The sequence below is a fragment of the Apium graveolens genome, chromosome 9 (assembly GCF_009905375.1).
Source record: "Apium graveolens cultivar Ventura chromosome 9, ASM990537v1, whole genome shotgun sequence".
NCBI classification, from domain to species: Eukaryota; Viridiplantae; Streptophyta; class Magnoliopsida; order Apiales; family Apiaceae; genus Apium; species Apium graveolens.
In genome coordinates, this window is record NC_133655.1 from 266,501,567 (window position 1) to 266,526,821 (window position 25,255).

A 25,255-nucleotide genomic window follows, 5' to 3' on the forward strand; every position below is an offset into this window, starting at 1 on the left:
TTTTGTGGACCTCACTCATTACATGATCAAATAAGTATACTTGTGTTGTTTTGTTGTGAATAAAAGCATGAATTCACGATTAACTTCGATATAAGAATTGAAGTGTTATAAGTTATTTTGAGTCTAGTTTTCATTATATTTATAAGCTTGCGATTTATTAGATAAGTAGTGAGTCATGATTGTTGATCTAGTTGCGATAGTATATATGTAAGCAGTTGCACACACGCACGTCTTTGGTTTGTAGATTGATTTATGGGGTTTGGTTGACCTTTATGCGAATAACTGCATTTGCTGAGGTGTTGCTTGTTGATTGGTTTAGTTATTCTATGGGGATCGTTGCATTCATTTAGTTGCATTCATGCATTTTTATTTCTTGTTTTTTTGAGTCTGTTTATGCTTGAGGACAAGCATCGATTCAAGTTTGGGGGTATGTTGAGTGGCATTTATGACACTTTATAATGCTCTATTAAGCTTTAAATTGATGTATTTGTACTCAAGTTATTGGTGTTTAAATGTGCTTTCTAGTGTTTTTGCATTTCAGGCATTAATCTGAGAATCAGGTGAATTAGCATTGATTTGATGCTAATATGGTGTTAGGTAGATGTCTAAGGAATAAAGCTCGCGAAGACCGGCTCAAATCTGCAAGAAAAATAAGAAGCCAAAATCTTGGCAAAATCCCAGCGCGCACGTGCTGATTAAGCGTGCGGCTGCGCCCGAACTTCCAAAAACCAGCGCGCCCGCACTGATCAAGCGCGCGCCTGCGCCGGGCCGGGTTTCAAGAATCCTGTTTTGAAAAGAAGACTGATTCTTGGACTTCTCTATTGATCAGGGCTGCTATATAAATAACTTTAGGTCATTTTTAATAAGATATCAAGCCAGAGACATATCAAGGAGAGGTATAAGAAGACCGTGTTAGCACGATTCGACGAAGACGAAGAAGATCTTAATTTTACTTGTGAATCTTTGTTCTAAGTTTTACTTGGATGCTAGTTTTCTTATTTGTGAACCTTACTCTTGTTTCGTACTTGGTTTTATTTATTCGTTATAAATACTACATTTATTATACCATGCTTTCATCGGAACCCATGTTGATGATAAGTCCAATTATGGGCTAATCTTTATCATGGGGTTCTAACGGATTTATTTATGGATTTCTTTAATTTATGTGTTTCGATGCCTTAGTAAGTGGTGATTGTATGATAACCTAGTATTGGTTGTGCGTATTCGTATTATGAGCGTCACGAAATTATAAGATAGTGTGTTAATTCTTAATGAAGCGAAAGTGAATTTAAGGATTTAGAACTTGCCATGCTAGCATAGGTTCATGTATTTGTTATGCATGATTCGTAGGTAATTTTAACCATCTTACTTGCCCTATGTAATCAAGATAGATAACTTGTCCTTAAACCGTTATTTTGTCAAATTCTATAGACATATAGGGTCTCAATATAATTGGTGTCTATTCAGCTTATATCTCTTTTGTGGATGTCTGGTAGTATATTATTCGTGCAACAAAACTTGGCATTTATCAGTTTCGTGTTATCTGATTAGTGTCATCATCATTGCATGTTAAGGTTAAGAACAATAAGGCTATTGAATGAAGTATTTAATGAAGTTAGAATCCCATGTTTGTTATATATATTAATTCAATCAATTTTATTCTCTTAGTTATAATTGTTAGTTTAATTCTTAGTTATAAACAACCTCAATTTGTTATAGTCTTAGCATTGAATAATAACCATACATTGTTGCTTAAGTGCATAAATTAATTAGTTAACCAAAGTCAGTCTCTGTGGGAACAAATTAGAAAAGATAATATATTACTTGCGAACGCGTATACTTGCGTGTATTATTAGCGCGTGTTTAGCGACTAACATACATGTGGGATGAGCCATTTTTGTTTCGGAAAGGAGCTGACCAAATCATCAGGAGATGTAAACCGTACAACAAGACGGAGTGTATCTTGCGAGACTGTCATTCGACTGTTTATGGAGGCCACTATGGTGGAGAAAAGACAGTAGCTCGTATCCTTCAAGCAGAATTCTTCTTTCCTACATTGTTTAAGGATGCGTATCACTTTGTTTTAAAGTGTGATCGCTTCCAGCATGTTGGTAATATGTCCAAGTGGGATGAGATGCCTATTAATGTGCTACTCGAGATTGAGGTCTTCGATGTTTGGGGAATAGACTTTATGGGGCCATTTATCTCATCTTGCAATAATCCATATATCTTGTTGGCGGTTGATTATATCTCGAAATAGATGGAAGTTATGGCTTTGCCGACGAATGATGCGAAGGTAGTGCTCAATTTTCTTCACAATCTGATATTCACAAGATTTGGGACTCCAAGAGTCATAATCAGTGACGAGGGATCGCATTTCTGCAATCGCAAGTTCACTGTTATGATGCAAAGATATAATGTGAATCATCGCATTGCTACAGCCTACCATCCTTAGGCTAATGGTCAAGCTGAGGTATCTAACAGATAAATCAAGCGTATTATAGAGAAGGTTGTATGTCCATCAAGGAAGGATTGGTCTTTGAAGCTGGATAAAGCTGTTTATGCTTATCGAACGGCATACAAGACTCCGCTAGGCATGTCACCGTTTCAGCTGGTTTATGTTAAGGGATGTCATTTGCCTGTGGAGCTCAAGCACAAAGCGTATTGGGCTTTGAAGAAAATGAACCTTGATATGGATGCAGTTGGTAAGAAAAGGATGTTTCAATTGAATGAACTCGATGAGTTTCGACTTCAAGCATATGAGAACAACAAAATGTATAAGGAGAAAGTCAAGAGGTGGCACGATAGGGGTTTAGTACTCAAATCATTTGTACCGGGGCAACAAATTCTTTTATTCAACTCTTGTCTTCATCTTTTTCCTGGAAAATTGAAGTCGATGTGGTCAGGGCCGTTTGTTATCAAAACTGTGTTTCCACATGGAGCGGCGGAAATTTTTGAGAATGATCCAGACCAAACATTTAAGGTAAATGGATAGTGTCTGAAGCACTACTATGGAAATACGGCAAACCGTGAGGTGATTAGTGTCATTTTATTGTCCACTTGATCTCAGGATTTTACGTCAAGCTAGTGATAAACCAAACGCTTTTTGGGAGGCAACCCAAGCTTGTTGTACATTAGTAGGAAAAAAAAAGTTAAAAGGAAGAAAAAAAATAGAAGAAAACATAAAAAAAACAGAAAAAGGAGGGTGTTTTGACAGAAACACGGCGCGCCCGCACTGCCTGGCGGGGCGGCCGCGCTGAAAGCAGAGAAGCACGGCGTGCCCGCGCTGGGAAGTGGGGTAGCCTCGCTGGTTTGACAGACATACAGCACCCGCGCTGCCTAGCAGGCGGACCGCGCTGACCCCTTGGAAAAAAAATATCAGAAATCGAAAATTCAAAACAAAACATTACACCCAGCCAAAATTCCCTCCTTCCACTACCATAATTCCTCCTCCAAATCAATTCCAATCACCCTATTACTCCCACTATCCCATAATCAATTCCCATTTATATTCCAAAACTAATTCTCAATCTCTATATATACATACACTTATACACAATCATCTCCACCATACTTTTCTATTCTCAAAACCCTAAATCTCTCCTATACACTTCTCTTTTATGAACTTATTCAAATTCAATGGCACCCAAGAGACAAAGGACTCAAGTTAGCAGTAGCACCCCTGATTCTTCAAGTGTTTGGGGTGTGAGGCCTAGGTTTGCTACTCTGGAGGCTGAAACGGAGTATACGAGGCTGAAATCAAAGCCCATAGCAAAGGAGAGGGGTTTTCTACCATCGGAGAGGGATGGTAAGCTTTTGGAGATGATTCTGGAGATGGGTTGGGTATCTTTTTGTGAGGCACCCGTTGTTGTGCCCATGAGTGTTGTTCACGAGTTCTATGCAAACGCGAAGGCGGATAAGAATGGGTACTCGGTGGTTCGTGGTTTGACTATGGACTATACTGTGGAGGCTATTCGTCGGGTGATTAACCATCCCGAGAGACAGCCAGCTCAGGAGGATTGGGTGACGAAGACCGGGGAGGATTTAACTTGGACTTGATTGTTACAACGCTGTGTGTCTCAAACACTCACCGGAACTTCAAGAAGGGCTCAAATGAGTATGCCACTTTCTCCGCCTCTTACATGAACACGTTTGCTCGTGCATGGAATTCTTTTATTTGTGCGAACATCATGCCTTCTTCGCACGTGCACGATGTTATTGTGGATAAGGTAAAGTTGTTGTGGGGGATATTGCAGGGGGATTATGTGGATCTTGGCTCCATTATTTATCAGGGTATTCTAAGGTTTCTGCGTGGGAGCAATACAGGTTCTATTCCCTATGCGTCGATTGTGACGAAGCTGTATATGGCAGTTGGAGTTTATTGGCCCGCACACGAGCAGCTTCATCTACCTAGTGCCCCTATTGATAGATCGACGATAGCAGCGATGCATAAGTGTTACGGTGGAAAGGCTGATGAGAAGGGGCTCGATTACTCCAATGATCACTTGTCGGGTGTCCAGCCAGCCGATCAGACATATGCTGGTGGTTCTTCTCAGGCCCGCAGAGAATCATGGAGATATCAGATGGGGGAGGCCGGTTCTTCACAACAGCAGCAACAGCAATAAGATGAATAGGATAGTGCTGGTTTGGGCTCAGCGCAGTATAGCTGTACCCAACACCTGGGTAAGGTCTTGTGCAAACCTGTTATGGATGTCATGCATCACATCCATCCGCCTCATCAAGCGTTCATCTTGCAATAATCAATATATCTTGTTGGTGGTTGATTATATCTCAAAATGGATGGAAGTTAAGGCTTTACCGACGAATGATGCGAAGGTAGTGCTCAATTTTCTTCACAAGCTGATATTCACAAGATTTGGGACTCCAAGAGTCATAATCAGTGACGAGGGATCGCATTTCTGCAATCGCAAGTTCACTGTTATGATGCAAAGATATAATGTGAATCATCGCATTGCTACAGCCTACCATCCTTAGGCTAATGGTCAAGCTGAGGTATCTAACAGATAAATCAAGCGTATTATAGAGAAGGTTGTATGTCCATCAAGGAAGGATTGGTCTTTGAAGCTGGATAAAGCTGTTTATGCTTATCGAACGGCATACAAGACTCCGCTAGGCATGTCACCGTTTCAGCTGGTTTATGTTAAGGGATGTCATTTGCCTGTGGAGCTCAAGCACAAAGCGTATTGGGCTTTGAAGAAAATGAACCTTGATATGGATGCAGTTGGTAAGAAAAGGATGTTTCAATTGAATGAACTCGATGAGTTTCGACTTCAAGCATATGAGAACAACAAAATGTATAAGGAGAAAGTCAAGAGGTGGCACGATAGGGGTTTAGTGCTCAAATCATTTGTACCGGGGCAACAAATTCTTTTGTTCAACTCTTGTCTTCGTCTTTTTCCTGGAAAATTGAAGTCGAGGTGGTCAGGGCCGTTTGTTATCAAAACTGTGTTTCCACATGGAGCGGCGGAAATTTTTGAGAATGATCCAGGCCAAACATTTAAGGTAAATGGACAGCGTCTGAAGCACTACTATGGAAATACGGCAAACCGTGAGGTGGTTAGTGTCGTTTTATTGTCCACTTGATCTCAGGATTCTACGTCAAGCTAGTGATGTAAACCAAACGCTTCTTGGGAGGCAACCTAAGCGTGTTGTACATTAGTAGGAAGAAAAGAAGTTAGAAGGAAGAAAAAATAGAAGAAAACACAAAAAAAACAGAAAAAACAGAAAAAAAGGAGGGTGTTTTGACAGAAACACGGCGCGCCCGCACTGCTTGGCGGGGCGGCCTGGCGGGGCGGCCGCGCTGAAAGCAGAGAAGCACGGCACGCCCGCACTGGGAAGTGGGGTAGCCTCGTTGGTTTGACAGACATACAGTGCCCGCGCTGCCTAGCGGGCGGGCCGCGCTGGCCCCTTGGAAAAAATATATCAGAAATCGAAAATTCAAAACAAAACATTACACCCAGCCGAAATTCCCTCCTTCCACTACCATAATTCCTCCTCCAAATCAATTCCAATCACCCCATTACTGCCACTATTCCCATAATCAATTCCCACTTATATTCCAAACTAATTCTCAATCTCTATATATACGTACACTTATACACAATCATCTCCACCATACTTTTCTATTCTCAAAACCCTGAATCTCTCCTATACACTTCTCTTTTCTGAACTTATTCAAATTCAATGGCACCCAAGAGACAAAGGACTCAAGTTAGCAGCAGCACCCCTGATTCTTCGAGTGTTGGGGGTGTGAGGCCTAGGTTTGCTACTCTGGAGGCTGAAACGCAGTATACGAGGCTGCTATCGAAGCCCATAGTAAAGGAGAGGGGTTTTATACCATCGGGGAGGGATGGTAAGCTTTTGGAGATGATTCTGGAGATGGGTTGGGTATCTTTTTGTGAGGCACCCGCTGCTGTGCCCATGAGTATTGTTCACGAGTTCTATGCTAACGCGAAGGCGGATTAGAATGGGTACTCGGTGGTTCGTGGTTTGACTGTGGACTATACTGTGGAGGCTATTCGTCGGGTGATTAACCATCCCGAGAGACAGCCAGCTCGGGAGGATTGGGTGATGAAGACCGGGGAGGATTTAACTTGGACCTGATTGTTACAACGCTGTGTGTCTCAAACACTCACCGGAAGTTCAAGAAGGGCTCGAATGAGTATGCCACTTTCCCCGCCTCTTGCATGAACACGTTTGCTTGTGCATGGAATTCTTTTGCGAACATCATGCCTTCTTCGCATGTGCACGATGTTACTGTGGATAGGGCAAAGTTATTGTGGGGGATATTGCAGGGGGATTATGTGGATCTTGGCTCCATTATTTATCAGGATATTCTAAGGTTTTTGCGTAGGAGCAATACAAGTTTTATTCCCTATGCGTCAATTGTGACGAAGTTGTGTATGGCAGTTGGAGTTTATTGGCCCGCACACGAGCAGCTTCAGCTACCTAGTGTCCCTATTGATAGATCGACGATAGCAGTGATGCATGAGTGTTACGGTGGAAAGGCTGATGAGAAAGGGCTCGATTACTCCAATGATCACTTATCGGGTGGCCATCCAGCCGATCAGACATATGTTGGTGGTTCTTCTCAGGCCCGCAGAGAAGCATGGAGACATCAGATGGGGGTGGCCGGTTCTTCACAACAGCAGCAGCAACAGCAGTAAGATGAAGAAGATAGTTTTGGTTTGGGCTCAGCACAGTATAGGCGCTTGATGAGGCAGATGGATGCGATGCATGACATCCATAACAGGTTTGCACAGGATCTTACCCAGGCGTTGGGTACAGCTTTCAGAGCCACATGAGTTGATATTGAGTGGCCAGTTTTTGTTGAGGATTCTGTGTACCTGCCTCCTGACAGTCCATCCGCGGATGGTGATGACCATCCTGATTTCGAGTAGGTATGCCTGATTCCTTACTATTACCTTCACTAAGGACAGTGAAAATTTTAAGTTTGGGGGTGGTAGTTAAGGAATATGTTTGTGTGTGTGTCCATTTAGTTGCATATTCATGATAGTTTAGTTCATGTAGTTGCATATTTGTCATGTAGTTATTTGTTTTCATTTTTTATTTTTGTTTATTTCTTATCATGTTAGTATGTTGCATGTGCATTTTATCATGATCCCTTAAGTTTGTTGTTCCGATTAATCTGTGATGCTGATGCGAGTGTAGTGATGTCGTATAGAGGGATGTTAAGTCTTAACGAGTTGATTTGCATGCTAGAAGCAAGAATTTTTCACTAAGTCTTATAAGTTTCTTGAGTGTTAGATCATGATCATGGTTTATTTGTTTTTCGAGGTTTAATCACTTGTTTATGTCTAGAATGTATGATATTCTCTTAATGGTAAAATAACATGAATTTTTAAAATTGGAGAAAATGTTGGATTTCATTGCTAGTTGTGGTTAGGTGTCAAATGGCTAGTAGTCGGCTCATATTAATATAAGTAGTCTAGGGTTGAGCAAGATGGAGTGAAATGCACTCGTTCAGAAATTGTTGAAAAAAAAAATTATGTGTTATGCATAATTGATCACGAGTGGGCTTTTTAATACTCAAGTTATTAGGTTCTTAGGGGACTTTGTGCCTACTGACCTAAGGCTTTTATAATCTGGGATCCGCTAACCTAACGCTCGCTACATGGGTATTATTGCATAAGTCTTTTGGGGACCTCACTCATTGCACGATCAAATAAGCATGTTTGTGTTTGTTTATGTGTTATCAATAAAAGCATGAATTCTTGTATAACTCCGATAAAATTGAAGTATTGTCAGTCATTTTGAGTTTAGCATCTATTCTATTTATAACCTTGTGATTGTCTTGATGAGTAATGAGTCATGGTTATTGATCTAGTTGTAAGAGTATATTTGTTAAGCAATTGCACACACGCACGTTTCTAGCTTGTGAGTTGAATTGTGGGATTTGATTGATCTTTGTGCGAATAATTGCATTTGTTGAGATGTTGTTCATTGGTTAGTTTAGTTATTCTGAGGGGATCGTTGCATTCATGTTAGTTGCATTCATGCATTTTTAATTTCTGTTCTTTGAGTTTGTTTATGCTTGAGGACAGGTATCGATTCAATTTTGGGGGTGTGTTAAGTGGCATTTATATCCACTTAGAATGCTTTATAAAGGCTCGAATTGGTGTTTTGTACTCAAGTTATTTATGTATTTGATGTGTTTTTGTAGTGTTTTGCATTTCAGGGCATAGACAGGAAGAAAGGATGGATTTTTTATGATATATGCTTAGAAGAGTGTGAGGATGAAGCCTTGGTCAAGTGCGCGAAGAAACCAGCAAGAGAAGACAAGAAATAAAGAAATAATGATTTTCTCCAGAAGCTCAGCGCAGCCGCGCTACACTTGGGAGCGGTCGTGCCAGACATAGAGCGGCCGCGCCGGATCCCAGGGCGGTCGCGCCAGGACGTTTTCCAGAAATCCTGATTCAAGTAGAAGATTGATTTTCTGGACTTCTATTCTGATTGGGCTGCTATATAAAGACTCTTAAAAGACGTTTTTCATAACGGAGACTGAGGAGAAGACGGCGAGAAGACCTAGGAGCACAAATACAACGAAGGAGAAGAAAAGCTTATTTTTACTTGTGATTCTTGATTGAGTTGTAATCTTGGATGCTTGTTTTCTTGTTTGTTGAACCTACTACTCTTGATTACGTACTTTGATTATTTATTTAGTTTATAAAGATTTAGTTTATTATACCATGCTTTTATCGGAACCCACGATGATGATGAGTTCGATTATGAACTAATCGTTATCGTGGGATTCTCGGGGATTTACTTATGGATTTCAAAGTTAATTTGTTTTGATATCTTAGTGTGTGGTGATTATATGATATCTTAGTAATGGTTGTGCTTATTCGTCTTATGAGCGTCGCGAACTTATAAGATAGCGTGTTAATCTCTATTAAAGCGAAAGTGAATATAGAGGTTTAGAACTTGTCATGCTAGCATAGGTTCATGTATTGTTATTCATGATTCGTAGGTAATTTTAACCATCTTACTTTCCCTATATAATCATGATAGATAACTTGCGCATTAAACCTTTATGTTGTCAAATTCTATAGACATATAGGGTCTCAACATATTTGGTATCTTTTCAGCTTCTATCTCCTTTGTGGATGTCTGGTAGTAGGGTATTCGTGCAATGAAAGTTGGCGTTTACTAGTTTCGTATTATCAGATTAGTTATCATCACCATTGCATGCTAAGATTAAAAATAATGACTTTGAATTAAGTATTTAATGAAGTTAGAATCCCATGTTTGTATCATATAAGTAATTCAACCTCAATTCTCTTAGTTAAAGTTAGTTAGTATAAATTCTTAGTTATAAACAACTCAACTTATTATTTGTCTTAGCATTGAATGATATCCATATCATTGTTGCATAAGTGCATAAATTGAATTTAACCTAAACCAGTCTCTGTGGGAACGAACTAGAAAGAATTCTATATTACTTGCGAACGCGTATACTTGCGTGTAAAATTAGTGCGTATTTTCGTCTTAACATTGGGTGTCTGCAAAACAACATTGGAAGGGGGTTTGAGCCCCACGGCGCCTCTGGTGTGAGAATAAGAGATGGATTTTGGATGATAAAGGTAGAAATGTAAGGTGGTTGTGTGTGTATTTATGGGTATGTGTGTAAGAGAGTGATTAACCCCCAAACCTATCCTCCATGGGCTGTTTATAGCCCAAGGGTAGGGTTTGGTAGTTGGTACCTTTGAATCGAAGCCGTTGGTTCTGGGAGCGGAGGGCACCTGGTTAGAATGGATGTCTTGCACGTGTCTATGTGGGAATGGTTGAGGAATGTTCCAAGGATCCTCTGACACATGCCTTGATTATTCTCATGATTAATCAATGACAGCTATCATTATCACGCGTTTGGACATGTGCCTCACGTGTTGGGCTTCTTGAGTGTTGGGCTGCGGGGAAGCTTCGGTCTCGGGTTGCGGCTGAGCTGGAACTAGGTGGAGTAGGGTCCCGGGTTACAGTTAAGCTGGAACTAAGTGGAACCGGTCCTAGGCGGTGCTGGTGTTGGGCTTGCTAAGCACGCCTAAGTCCATATTAGTATGACATTGTCCGCTTTGGGCCTAATTTGCACGGATTTGGTTTTAGATCACTCTCAAAAGACCTCATACTATGCTTTTATTCTAGCAAACTGCCCATACCACAAACGATGTGGGATAAATCCTAACAATCTCCCCAATAACACATGTTGGGCTTGCTAAGTACGCCTAACTCCACATTAGTATGACATTGTCCGCTTTGGACTAAATCCGCACGAATTTGATTTTGGGTCACTTCCAAAAGGTCTCATACTAATGGAGTTATCTGATTGCCTATATTTTAGAAAAATTCCCCTCACACAAACGATGTGAGATAACTTTTTACAGCTGGATCTACTCGGACCTGGACTAGACGGGCCAGACCCGGGTCCAGCAAGGATTTTATATCCTTTTAAGTAGTCTGGACTATAAGCACACAAATCCTGCATCTAGCACCCTAACCCTCAAAATTCCCAAAATTTTCAAATCTTTTATATGTTAATATATAGAATACATGACAATTTATAAATGTTAATATTCTGAAAATTGATTCAGACCAGGGTCCCTTAAACTGTTCAAGGCCGGCCTCATTCGAAAAAGGCTTCAAAGCACATAAAGTTTTGCATGTACATGTATATACACTATACTCATCACTCAAGAATTATACATGCATATTGACTCAGCAGATCATTCATGTTCGTAGAATCGCATGCATAAGATGCCTAACTTATGGGAGAGATTACAAATAAATTATGGATAGTTCGGGTCGACAATGAGACAAAGATTTACAAAGGTCCCCAGCCATGCAACTACATATGGTCATATGGATCATTCTTTCAACTTGGTCAAGAAATAAAAAATGATGTGTGTATATGTATCACTCCTTACTAATGGTTCATATAAAATATTGCCCCCAATGGTTTTGGTTCTTATCTCTTCAAAACGAGTTTTTTGTGGTCAACATATTACCAAAAGAAGCCATTTGTTTCTTGCAGGGCTTGTGGCGACAAGTTAATGCTTTAAAATGAATTTTTAGATTCTACGGGGAAGAGAGATTGTGTGTCAGCTGGCACTACAAAAAAGATGTCGATGAGCATCTTCAACAGACTACCCTTAATTTTAAAATAGAAAAAAAAATCAACATAAAATGTAAGAGCAATTTCAAGTGTTACACTATTCTCCCTCCTAAATCATATTTTAACAAAATTAATATAAAAATCATCTTCAACACTCTATCTGTGCTTCCCTATAAATTTAAAATTTTCAAAACTGAGCATATAATGTCTCATCAACCAATTTTATATTAATATATAGTACTTCCCCTTTAAAATATAGTGGTGTATATAACTATTTTTAAAACAAAAATAATTTAATTGAGGATGATTGTTGGAGTTGAATCATGACAAATGACTTAGGAGTGTATATAATATTAATTTATCTAGGAGTTTCTCATATAATTCTTGGAGTTGCTCAGAGACTAGTTACTTGATCTTTAAAGACGATCTTTTTTCTTTTTTATCTTTTTTAAATTTATTAATATGATAATAATAAGGAGCATATATAAAAAAAATAATATTAAAGTTATCTTTTCTTAAAAATACCCTAAATTTAATTATTTATAATATATATATATAAATAATGTACTAAAAAACTCTTGAAGATCCTCCAATGACATTAGAGGAAGGGTAGGGTTGGCAACTTTTTTAATGTCTGTGTCAAAGATGAATGGATAAGAGTATGCCAAAAATATTATTTTTAAAGTTTTCATTTTCACATCAATTTTAACACTTTTTTATTCACATAAACCTAGTAATAATTGACCCAAAATTGGCACTAAATAACATCCCAATAATTTTAATAAAATGCTAACAATGACATCAATCTAAGTCGTGTCACATGATATTAATTGTCATTGGAGATGGTGTGTAATGGTAATATAATAGAACTAAATTCTCAGGCCAAAATAATCGTGATCTAAACATACAAAAAGTACATTCTTTCCCAAGTGAGTAAATATTTTATTAATATTTTTTAAATTACAAATTACAATTTGCAAAGTAGTCATTCTTGCAACAATATTTTTTTTTAAAAAAAAAAAAGAAGAAGAAAATTTCAGCCAAAATTCGATATCCTAATTTTGTACGTAGAAGCCTTCGTATCGATACAAAAACAACAAAAAATAGCCCACAAGATATCTACATAAAGCCCATTCTCCACACCAGGCCTTTAAACTGGGCCAAGCCCATCTCACTCCTCTCATTTTCTACAAACACAAAAAACTTCTCACACTCTAGCTAAACCCCAAAGCTATTAGCTAAACCAAATGTTCCTCCGACGAATCCGCACAACCCTAGCCGCCGTCCGGCACTTCTCCGGCGAAGTCACGACGGAACCAATTGCAAAACCTGCAGTAATCCAACCAGCTGTCACCGCCGCGAAGTCCGGAGGCGGCGACACTCTGGGCAAGAGACTACTAAGCTTAGTGTACACTAAACGAAGCGCTGTGATCACTTTACGTAAATGGAAAGAAGAAGGACATGTGATTAGGAAGTACGAGCTTAATCGAAATGTTCGAATGCTTCGTAAACTTAAACGATATAAACACGCTCTTGAGGTTCATTCGCTTTCCTCTCGTTTCGATATTTTCTGCAATTGTTATTTATTTGCTCATTTCTTGATGTTAATTGAGTTCATAAGTTTTGTTATTGTGTTGTTTGTATAATTTGATAGTGTGATACGTAAATACGGTTAATCAAAGTGTTGAATTGTTTCAGAATGTTAAGCGTTATAAACTTGCTCTCGAGGTTCATTATATTAGCTTTCTATACATGAACATGATATTTAATTCGTGTGTTGTAGTTATATGTAATATGGTTAATCGTAATGTTTAATTGTTTTGGAAAGTTAAGCGATATAAACGTGCTCTCCAGGTTCATTCTGTTAAGTCTCTATACATGAATATGATATTTCATTCGTGTGTTGTAGTTGTAGGTGTAATTTGATAATATTATATGTAAATATGAGGTTAGTGGCAATGTTCGATTGCTTTTGGAATTTAAGCGATATAAATATGCTCTTTAGGTTCATTTTGTTTACTCTCTAAAAATGTATATTTAAATCAATGATATTTAATGGAATGATTATGAATTTGATCGTTTCGTGTTAGCTTTGTGAACATTTTGTTTAGGCATTTTGTTGTTGTAGTTGTATGACACTTATGATTTTGTTTACTAGCGAGTAATCATAATCCTCTGTTTTTGCTGTCAATATATCATAAATTGTGAACCGTCATTGGTATCTCATTTCCCCCATTGTTTCTCCTAATATTTCTTAAATTTTAGTTAAACTGACTCCTGTTTCTAACTTAACGTCAATGTTAGTTGCCATTTAAGTGGTACACGAAACATAACAGATTATTGGTGAACAAGAGAAATTAACAAAATTCTAATTGTGTGAATATTTAAAATTACAAGAGAAAACAAGAGACTATTTGAGCTTGCAGCATGGGAAATTGTACGTTAGAAAAAAAATTAATTTTTTTTAAGGTAAGTGGTTTTCTGTCTATGTATACGAGTTCACATTTGTAGTGAAAAATGATAGATCGCTACGTAGAAATATTGTTGGAAATCGCACAATGGCCCCCTTCCTCGATTGTGGTATTTTGGTCATTTTTTCCGGTCCGGTCAGGGGAATAGGGCATTAATATTGTATAGTGATCTTTTGATGAGTCAAAGTGGACAAACTCACTAAAGTCAGTTACAATAACAGAATAATTATTTTTTGATGCAGATTTGTGAGTGGATGAAAACACAAGATGATATGCAGTTGGTGGAAGGAGATTATGCTGTGCACTTAGACTTGATTTCAAAGGTTCGTGGTTTGAATAGTGCTGAAAAGTTCTTTGAAGATCTTCCCGATAAAATGAGAGGCCAATTGGCCTGCAGTTCCCTTCTGCACAATTATGTACAACAGAAGGATTCTTCTAAAGCTGAAGCTCTGATGGAAAAAATGTTGGATTGTGGTTTTCTAAAGAATCCCCTCCCTTATAATCATATGATTTCATTGTACATTTCAAATGGACAACTGGAGGAGGCATTACGAATGATTAAGAAGTTAAAGAAGAACACTTCGCCAGATCTTCTAACTTACAACCTGTGGCTAAGAATCTGTGGTTCGCTGGATGACATTGACATTGCAGAAAATGTCTTTCTTGAGCTCAAAAAGGCGAAAGTAGAACCGGACTGGGTGACCTACAGTACATTAACTAACATATATATTAAAAATTCCCTTAATGAGAAAGCAGCCGCTAGCCTTAAGGAAATGGAGAAAAAGACTTCTCGAACAGAACGAATTGCGTATGCATCCATTCTTAGTTTGCATACACGCCTGGGAAATAAGGGCGAGATTCGACGAATATGGAAGAAGATGAAGTCTACCTATCCGAAGCTGAATGATGGGGAGTATACTTCCATGATAAATTCACTATTGAAACTAGAACAGTTTGAAGAAGCACATAAGCTTTTTAATGAATGGGAGTCTGTGTCTCCAACTAAGGATTGCAGGATTCCAAATTTATTTGTTGCAGCTTATGTTAATAAGAATCAGTTAGAAATGGCTGAAGATTTTCATAAACAAATGATGAAAAAAGGTTTCACACCAAGTTGTACCACTTGGGAATTACTCACATGGGGGTACTTGAAACAAAATGATATGGAAAAGGCTCTAGTTAGTTTTCAGAAAGCTGTTGGTAGTGTGAAGAAATGGGATTTTAACGAGAAATTGGTTCAAGAACTGTATAGGGTCATTCAAGGGTACAAAAATATTGAGCGGGCCGAGCAATTGCTTGTCATTCTTCGTCATGGTGGTGAATTGAATACAAAAGTGTACAATGCACTTTTGAAAACTTATGCAGAAGCTGGCAAAATGCCGCTTGTAATTTCGGAGAGGATGAAGAAAGATAAGGTGGAGTTGGATGATGAAACTCGTGAACTTATTAAATTAACTAGCAAGATGTGTGTTAGTGATGTTTCAAGTTATTTGTATTAAATCAAGAAACATATGTTTGTTGCTCTAAGCAAAATCCTTTGTGCCCTGTTAATGGTGAGATTAAGTTGGTTAAATGATTCCGATTTTCTGTCTGTAAAAAGAATATATATGTTGAATTTACTTTCTTTATTATACATTCTACAGCATTCATATATACGAGATATATGTATATAGACCCGTAGAGGGGTAAACCAGATCATACAGTTTGAATGTGAGGAAGAACTTCAATACTAAAAATATTTGGGCTTGGACAAGATATTCTTCACTTAGACAGGAGATGCAGTGCGCTTAGCGTCGGAAGGTTGTCTTGATGCAACAGGGATGAATAAGTTGTCGATTTCTTGGTAACTGGTAAGTAGGTATGGTGGTTAAGAAGAAGAGACACTGGTGACACACACACACACACACACACACAAACAATATGCAGTATATATTATTGTTACAAGGTAATGTACTTTCTGAAGACTTTAGGTTGAGGATAATAGGGGTTTACCGAACTCAATCCAACCTATCCACATCTTACACCTTCCTCTCCACTATCATCCTGCTTATGCCAAATACCCCTTGATCTTTTTTTAAAATTTTTAATTTATAAGATCATCGCTGCATATATTACCTCCTTTAAAATCAATTGTTTTCCAGTAACGATAATAATATTATTATTTCTATTCCAAGCTTTTCGAGTTGGTCTGTTCATTAGTGAAGTTCTTGTCTTTGTTTTGTGACAAAATAAAGAGATGAAGTTCTTGTGATTCACGAGTAGGACTTGTATTAACAAAAATACCATAATTAGAGTATATAATTAAGTTAATGGGGAGCTTGTCTTCCTCCCTAACCCATGATTAACAAGATGAACAAACAAACAAACAGATACAAATAGTCAACTCTGTCACTAATTAAAAATTGTCACGTACTAATAACATGAGTGGATGTACTTAAAATTCTTGTCCAACTCCATAATTGGCCCGTGATTAAATATTTTGTGGGTTTTTGTTTCTTAATATCCTAAAAAAATTGTATTTAAACTCTGTCTTCCCTGTCAACTACCATTAGTTCTCAGAAGCAACTACTATTAGTTACTCTCCAAGTTTATGTATACATACTTTTAGCTAGAGATAATCAATCTCTCTATAAAATAGTAATGGCAGCAAATTATCAACTTGCATTTGAAGAAAGAACATCCTGGCTCCAGGTACGTAACATACCGTTTAGTTTTGTTTTTGACGAAATCTTGCATTTGATTAGTCACTTTTATTCAACAATCGCAGCAGTTCATTTCTGATTAATGAACTGTATCTGCATGTTGTAAGCGAGTGTCGTGAGAACCAACGGTTTTGCAGTTTTTCTATGTTGTAAATATGCAGAATCATTGGTTCTCATGGTTATCGTGAACTCGATGATCTGAATGAGTTTTCTTGGTATAGTTTGTATAATTTTTGTTTTTGAGCTAATTATATCTTGAATGATTTTCATCATCTTATATGCGTCTGTTTTTGCTTTCTAATGGTCAGACGGAAAATATATGGAGTTCAGGGCAACACCGGAACAATCTTTGGTCACCGACAGCTAGAGAACCACTGGTAGGTACTTTATATATGCTGTGACTGCTTGTATAATAATAAAATGTAAATCATTTCATATGTATTAATGCAGCCTAAATCATCTCATTGCACTATATTTCCAACATATTTTATAATAGGGGTATCTAAAGTTTAAGATACCAGATACGCATATTTAACGATTCTTTAAGATTCCGTAGATTCATTTCTAATTAAAATTGATTCTTCTAACACGTTTCGTTTCTTGTGGGAATGCACTAAGCCAATGATTTCCTAGACAGGATGTTTAAAATGAATATTAGGTTGTTGTAGATGTAAACTACAGTAGTTGACTTGTAGAAATTAAACATCATTTGACGTATTCAAGTTTGTATGTGATGCAGTATGCAGATCATAGTATCTTGTACTACGTTGTATAGTACTGTACTTAGTAAGATGTTGAATGTATGAATTATCAGCTACATGAGTATTTAAAGTCTAAAAATCAAACCAAACTTGAGTATCAAGAACTAATCATGCACGTATGTTGGTTGTTCAATCTTCAGATGTCAGAATCAGACTCAAAGCAACAATTAAGACAGATATATGACAAGGACTGGGCAGCCCAGAAACACGAAATGCAAAAGATTCTTCTCGATTCTCCAAAGAAGTCATGTGGCACTGGTTTTTTCCTACCTCGAACTGCAGCTGCAGATTTCCAGTTAACCAATAAGTCAGGTATATTTTGGCGTTTTCACTACTCGCGTATTCAAGTCACATTGTATTCAAGTCCGGTTTGATTGGTTAAAAGTTGGAGTTTGTGTTTGAAAATCAAATTTTAGCTTCAATTGAATGTGTCATAATTGCTTTGGCAATGATTATCTGTTGATTTGCAGATACGAGAAGCAGCTCGGAAAATTGGAACAACAACAATATTGTAGCTGGAAACAAGAAGAGCCAACAAAGTGCAGCAAATAAAACAAGCAGTTCTCCCCATTACATATATCTTCCAAAAGAATGGACTTACTAGCTTATTAGTTGTATTGATAGTCCATGTTGTATAACAAGATCAACAATCACAAATCCATCTGTTTCCTAACTGTTGTGGATACTGGAGAGTAGTGTGTCATGTATGGTTTTGAATTTAGATTATTAAATTTAATAAATTTGAACAGTTATCTTGTCGATTATATCATCAAAACAATATAAAATAGTTTCAAGATTTTTAATACAAACATATGATTTGAAACCCCACATAATCCATAAAAATAGATTTTAATTTTTAAAAAGAAAAACTTGGTGTATTGCATGATTCTTAATTAGACTGGTAAATTAAAAATTGATTACAAATTTAATTTGTGATAAATTAAGATATGTTTAAAATCCTATTCAATATATTAAAAAATTATGAATTAAATCTGAAATAAGATCGAAAACATAATAAGGTTCAAACAATATAAATTCAAAACACTATAGGATTGTAAATTGTAATAACAACTTTAGCTTCTAAATATAGACATAATAGGGTTCAAATAATATAAATTTAAACCACTATAAGATTGTAAATTGTAATAACAACTTTAGCCTATAAATATAGACTCGAATACATGATGTTCCATTCATTAAGCTCTCTGCATCCTCTCCAATCTCTTTACTTCCGTCGCATTCTTGTTTGGATCTGTAAGAAAATCTAACATACACCCCCATGGCTCTCTTCAAGCTCTGTCTTGCTCTACTTCTTCTCTGCACAGGTAAAATCTTATTTCTTAGCTCAATGTTTTTTTGCATACTTTCTACAATTTTTTGCATGCGTGTAGTCATGTGCATACTTTGTAATGTAACTCAATGCTTTCTGCGTAAAGTTTCAGTTTAGATGTTACTTATTTCACATGATATATATATATATATATATCTCAAACTTGTAGCATACTAGTATGTATACAACTTTTAAAATTTTCGGCTACAATCCAAATTAATTAAAAATTTGACTTGAGTTACGATAGGATTTTAAAATTTTACGAGAACAGAGTCAAAAAGTATTGCATGTATGTTTTGTTCTTCGATTATTTTTATTAGGATTTCTTTAAAATCTTGGTTACGATGGTAATAAATTTTGATATTTGTACAGGTACGTATGGAGCAACATTCACATTCGTAAACAAATGTGATTATACAGTGTGGCCAGGCATTCTCGCAGGTTCAGGCACTCCCCCTCTTGAAACTACTGGTTTTGAGCTACCCCAACAAACTTCCCGGTCCTTCCAAGCTCCAAACGGGTGGTCCGGCCGGTTCTGGGGTCGAACTGGTTGCAAATTCAATGGAACAGGGCCTGGTTCATGCTCAACTGCAGATTGTGGTTCGGGTCAAGTAGAATGCAATGGCGCTGGAGCTTCACCCCCCGCTACACTCGCTGAGTTTACACTTGGCTCGGGTAGTGAAGGTAGTCAAGACTTTTATGACGTTAGCTTGGTTGATGGATACAATGTGGCTATGATAATCGAAGCGAGTGGTGGTTCGGGCATGTGTGCTGCGACCGGCTGTGTTACGGATTTGAACCGGTATTGCCCGGCTGAATTGAAAGTAAGCAATGGGGACGCATGTAAGAGTGCCTGTGAAGCATTCGGGAAACCGGAGTATTGTTGTAGTGGTCCCAATAATACCCCAGCTACTTGTAAACCATCAGCTTACGCGGCTCTGTTTAAGATGGCTTGTCCGAGAGCTTATAGTTATGCTTACGATGATCTAACTAGTACATTTACTTGCACGGGGGCTGATTACACTATGACGTTCTGTCCGTCCATTCCAACATCACCAACAGCTCTTGTTGATGCCACCCTGACAACAACAAAGGATGATGGGTCATCAGTCACGGGTGATCAACAGCCAAGTACAATGAGCGGTGCTCCAAGTCCTGGTACATCAGGGTCTGAATCTGGCTCTGGATCAGGACCTGAACCTAAGGTGATGACAAGTGGATCAAGCGACTCATCAAGCAGAAATCATTCACATTCTACTTTACGAGTTTTCTTCATTGCCTTGGCTTTCATTGTTTTCTTGTAATCTTTTTGCTTTTGGATTAGGAATAATTATCAAGTTGTAGTAGGTTCAACCCTACTTGGTGTCTAAACTTGTTAAATTTTGTTAATGGAATGTTTGACTTGCAAATTTATCAACCGAGTGTTGCAAAGTAGTTGGATTTACTCCACTTTTATGAATGACAGTTTAGTTATTGTTTGAAATATAGGAAAAAAAGTTATTGCTCGGAACTAGGTGGATAATATATACAGTAGAAGAAAACAAAACAAAAACCAAAGTTGGCTGGTGAAGAAACTGTATCGGCGAAGCACCTAAATATTATGCAGAACTCCAATATGAGATGATAAAAGAAATTGGTGGAGGCACGACGAAAAGTTGAAGGCAAGTAATCGGTCACACCGATCTAAACAAATAACAAGGTTACTATCCTTGGGTTAACTACACCAATTTTCCAGAAAATTCTTCTTAGAAAGCCAAAAAAATAATTGGTCATGTGGTCTGGCAGCACGAAGGAAGTGTTCTGGCAGCATGGAATGGCCGTGGTGATTAACTTGATTTGCCACGGTCAGGGCCGGTCCTAAAGATTCGGGTACCAGGCGAACTTATAGAATGTTGCCCTTTTTAAATTTGATTATATCTTAATGTTAAATTTTAATAAGAGGGTAGTAACAGGATGATATAGTACCATTACATAGTTTAGAGTAGAGATCAATAGGAAGAATAGTGTCAGGCAAAACAAACCAACAGGATAGCATGCTTATCCTAAATCAATATTTAGGTTGGGTCTTCGTATTTTAACTTCTTAATTTTCTTATATATTCATAGTTTTTTTAAATTTTGTTAATGATAAGATTATTTAAGAAAATGATGTGCGCATAGTAGCAAAGAAGCAGCACATACAGAGAATCACAACTCGCAGTCAATTACATATAATTAAATATTATAAGCTAATCACGACAACAGACCTGACCTCGCATCAAGTATAAAAATAAAATCTTCTCATATCTCTCTACTCATTTCGCTTGCTCTCACGATTAGAATCTTCTCACTCTTTTAACCAATCAGTAGATTAGAGATATGATCTTGTATCGGTAAATGTGTAATTGATTATTATTGTCCATACTTTCATACAGTCTATGTTACTCTCACTCGGTTACGGGGTATCGGACACGACACATATCAGAATGTCGGATTTTAAAAATCTAAAAATTGGGGACACGGGGACATTGTCCTATTTTTGGACACGGGTACGGAGACACGGCATATTTTACTAATAAACGAGTATGTTAAGTTAGATATCTAAAGAATAAAGTAACAATATAAGTTAGATTAAAGTTAATTTTCTAAAAAACTTTCTCAATTTCGTATATTCTCAACTTTTATATCATTATAGCTTCTTTCATTCTCTTTACATATTTATTTTGAATATTAAGTGTGACTAATATTTGCTCAATAAATTGGTCAAAGTGTCCATGTTTCAGTTAAAGGATCCGACATGGATTAAATGTCGTGTCTGAGTATCCGAGTATCCGACACGGGCACAGAAACCTAAACAGAAGAGTCGAGTAACTTAGCATACAGGGGATCAATGGTGAAATATATGTGATTTTGTTTGTTGTAATCTATGAATTAAATTGGTGTTTTCATCCTTTTTAATAGATAAGTATATTCATGATTCTTTTTCTATTTATGCTACGTACATTTATAAAAATTTTGATGCCCCTTGTGGATGTCGTACCCTAGACGTTCGTCTTGGTTGGTTGCCTTATGGGTGTGGTCTTTTGTCTTATTTTAAGTCTTCAATATTAGTTTTTGTGTGTAGTGTTTGTCTAATTTTAAGTATTGGTTTTAAGTCTAGTGATTTGCTTTACTCAACGGTGATTATGTGTTGAATTTGCAGATATGAGATGCAGCTCAGAAAAAATTGAAACAACAACAATGCAACCGGAAAAAAAAGCCAAAGAAGTGTAGCAAATAACACAAGCAGCTCTTCTAATGCACAATTCAAATACACACCATATAGGTGTTGACGGAGGAATTTGGGAGCAACAAAACTTGAGGTTCGTAGCCGGAAACAAGATCTGTGATGGCGGTTCTTCTTTGAAAACGTGAACAGTAACCGGTGGATCCGATAAACAGTATTCGTCGGAAAAGATGAACAGTATTTGGTGGTAGTGATTATTGAGGGCTGAGATTGCTTAGAGTTAGTGGTGGCTCATTTGCGCTCTCGCTTCTGACCCCTTACAATCTGCCTACGTACCCTTTATAGGGGATCAAGCCCACGTAGTTCTTGGGGAACAAGAAACCTAATGGGTTTAGATTTCTTATCCCGAGGCCCAGTAGGAAGCCCACTGGAAACCGTCTTCTACTAGCTTTAGGAATGTCCGCCGATGAGGCCTAACCACAAAGGCCCAAGGCTCGTCCGCGGCTTCGAGACTTTACGGATGAGGCATCTCCCTGGCCAAGGATAACCCTCCGCTACCAGCTGTTTCTCTAGTCCGTGGACGCAGGTATAGCCGTGTTTCACCCCAAATGTTGGACGCATCCTTGTCCCCCGATAAGGAGCCCCTACCAGATTGCAGGACAAGTGATCCCAAGCTTTTGGGTGCAAAGTGCAGGATACTCCAAAGTCTCCCAACGAGGACACCCGTTGTAGGGGTGAGCGCGGTGCGGGCGGTGCGGTTTTTTCCTCAAACCGCAAACCAAACCGCACATGCGGTTTGCTCAAATTTCCAAACCGCAACCGCACCGCGTACCCTCGAAAACTGCATAAACCACACCACGAAAATGCGGTGCGGTGTGGTGCGGTTAACTGCGATTTATATTTTACAAGTTCAAAAGAATTAAATATATACAAAACTCAAATTTAATCAAATTTCTGAAAATAGTTTCAGTCAATCAGAATGCAACATCTTAGTTCACTAGTATAAATACTTGGATTTTGGTTTTCCTAGTGAAGAAATACAAACAAGAGATTGTGTAGTCTCTTTTTTTATTTGTCAGAAGATCGTGTGGTCCATTTAAATTCCTTAATGAATTTAACATATAATTCTAACTCAATAAGGATGTTATGGCCATCTGGTTAAATTCAGTTTAACGAAGAACATAAAATGGTTCTTTATGTTACCCAATAGGAATATAAGTGTAAATATATATATATATATATATATATATTTATAATATATTAAATATTATGGTGCGGTGCGGTTTGAACCGCATTTCAGAAATTTAAAATCACAACCCGCACCGCACTGCGCGGTTTATTAAAAATTCAAACCGCAACCGCACCACAAAAATTAAAAACCGCGTTTTGCGGTGTGGTTTGTTGCGGTTCAGGCGGTTTTTGCGGTTTGTGCGGTTTTCTGCTCACCCCTAACCCGTTGACTACAGAGACAGAGCTCCCAAAGCACACACCATATTTCACCCCACATCCCCAATAAGGACACCCATTGACTACAGGAGGAGGCCTTCAGTCCAGGCATACCCCTGGAGGTCTCTGACCACGGACACCGCCTTTCCTGTAGATGTGCTACAGGAAGGAGTTCTTCAATAGAGTACCTGCATCAAATAGGTTAGTAATAATAATCTCCATCTTCCTTGAATCTTCCAAAGAGTTCATCTAAGTAGCATGTCAAAGTTGCATTTATATGCCAAGTAGAAGTTAAGGGCGCGCCCAAACATTTCTATACGTTGGCGCCGCCCTGTGTCATCAGCCTTTGATCTCTTCTTCTGTCATTCTACATAATAGGGCGCGCCCTAAACTATTCAACATTAGGGCTTGCCTTAACTCTGTCCAAGTAAAGCCAAGGTATGAATCTGTCAAAGTAATCATGTCTGAGTAATCCGTCCAAGGAATCTTTCTCACTTAGGGCGTGCCCTAAGGCTCACCATAGGAAAGAATTCAATCAAAGAATTCCTCACCCCTTTTTCAGCAATTGGGCGCGCCTCCTCATTATGTTTTAGGGCGCGCCTTTAAGGCATGGTAACCACAACTGTCAATCAGCTATTCAGTCAATGGGGCGCATTCTTAGGGCGCACCTTTCTATTTTATGGAAAGTAAATCTTATCTTTTCCTAGGTTATGGGCGTTTCTTCCTCAATTTTGACTATTTTTATTAATCTCAATCTGAATATTGTTTATACCAATTTTTGGGCATAACAACTAACCCCCCAAATTCCATATGCCATTGAAAATGGGATTTGAATTTTTCTTCATCTTTATCAAAATCTGTATAAACAAATTTCCCAATACTTTTTTACAGGGTGCGCCCTGAACAGGGCCCGCCTTCTAGTTTTCCTTTAAAATTCAATATTGTTATGATAACAAAATACGGCACGCCTTCATGAGGGCGCGCCCTAGTATTTTGAAATGATTCGAAACGATTACCCTTATTTTTCGGGAATCGTGATTGACGTGATTGATTTCGACAGCTGTCCTCTTTTTACTATATATACTAGTCACAATCAGTCACTTTCTTTTACTTTTACTCTCCCCCCTTTTTCACTTTCTCTTTCATTCCAAAAACTTCAACTCCAGCAGTGAACTTTTGCTCGGAATCAGCTTTCTCCGCTGCCGTTTCTCAAATCTGTTCCAGCCAATTTCTTCTCCATTCGAAAAGGTATAAAAAAACTTCTCGTATCTCTGAATTCTGTTAAGTAAATCACATTGCATGTCACATTACCCTTTCATCTCCCATTTCTTCTCTTGATGACGTGCATAAAATGATGTATGTATCTATGTATGTATATGTGTAATTTCAAATTTTTGCTATTTTAGATCCAAAATCATTGGGTCCAACTTTTAATTTTATGTTTCTAGGAATCTTAATCGTTTATCCCTAAAATTAAAAGCATATATCTTATGATAAGGCGCGCCTTTACATCCGTACAAGGCGTGTCCTCTTTATTCTCAGCAACGCCATTGTCGTCTAATCTTCCAATAGCTTAGCATTCATACTTCATAGTAGCCTTTACAGATTCTATAATTGATAGGACGCGCCTTCTTAGTATATGACTCGTCTTGGAAGGAAGCTAACATAGATCAAAGGAAATACCTTCTTACTTT

General features: G+C 37.9%; 3 protein-coding genes across 3 annotated transcripts; all 3 read left to right on the forward strand.

Annotated features, from left to right (window-relative positions):
- The first annotated feature begins 12,850 nt into the window (after window positions 1-12,850).
- On the forward strand, window positions 12,851-15,751 carry LOC141687026 (pentatricopeptide repeat-containing protein At4g02820, mitochondrial). The gene is made up of 2 exons (XM_074492162.1): window positions 12,851-13,185; window positions 14,361-15,751. Exons 1-2 carry the CDS (start codon window positions 12,895-12,897, stop codon window positions 15,615-15,617), a joined length of 1,548 nt encoding a protein of 515 aa, XP_074348263.1. The 5' UTR covers window positions 12,851-12,894; the 3' UTR covers window positions 15,618-15,751.
- Window positions 15,752-16,390: 639 nt separating this feature from the next.
- LOC141687027 (uncharacterized) lies at window positions 16,391-18,309 on the forward strand. The gene is made up of 4 exons (XM_074492163.1): window positions 16,391-16,809; window positions 17,129-17,197; window positions 17,722-17,893; window positions 18,052-18,309. Exons 1-4 carry the CDS (start codon window positions 16,759-16,761, stop codon window positions 18,183-18,185), a joined length of 426 nt encoding a protein of 141 aa, XP_074348264.1. The 5' UTR covers window positions 16,391-16,758; the 3' UTR covers window positions 18,186-18,309.
- Window positions 18,310-19,255: 946 nt separating this feature from the next.
- On the forward strand, window positions 19,256-20,215 carry LOC141686284 (thaumatin-like protein 1). The gene has a single exon (XM_074491328.1). It carries the CDS (start codon window positions 19,256-19,258, stop codon window positions 20,213-20,215), a length of 960 nt encoding a protein of 319 aa, XP_074347429.1.
- Window positions 20,216-25,255: the final 5,040 nt, after the last annotated feature.

Excerpts from the sequence above, each read along its gene's own strand:
- LOC141687026 (XM_074492162.1), top strand. The coding sequence starts at position 12,895 with ATGTTCCTCCGACGAATCCGCACAACCCTAGCCGCCGTCCGGCACTTC. Across the intron at positions 13,186-14,360 it reads GATATAAACACGCTCTTGAG|ATTTGTGAGTGGATGAAAAC; the intron begins GTTCATTCGCTT and ends TTTTTGATGCAG.
- LOC141686284 (XM_074491328.1), top strand. The coding sequence starts at position 19,256 with ATGGTAATAAATTTTGATATTTGTACAGGTACGTATGGAGCAACATTC.
- LOC141687027 (XM_074492163.1), top strand. The coding sequence starts at position 16,759 with ATGGCAGCAAATTATCAACTTGCATTTGAAGAAAGAACATCCTGGCTC. Across the intron at positions 16,810-17,128 it reads AAAGAACATCCTGGCTCCAG|ACGGAAAATATATGGAGTTC; the intron begins GTACGTAACATA and ends TCTAATGGTCAG. Across the intron at positions 17,198-17,721 it reads CGACAGCTAGAGAACCACTG|ATGTCAGAATCAGACTCAAA; the intron begins GTAGGTACTTTA and ends TTCAATCTTCAG.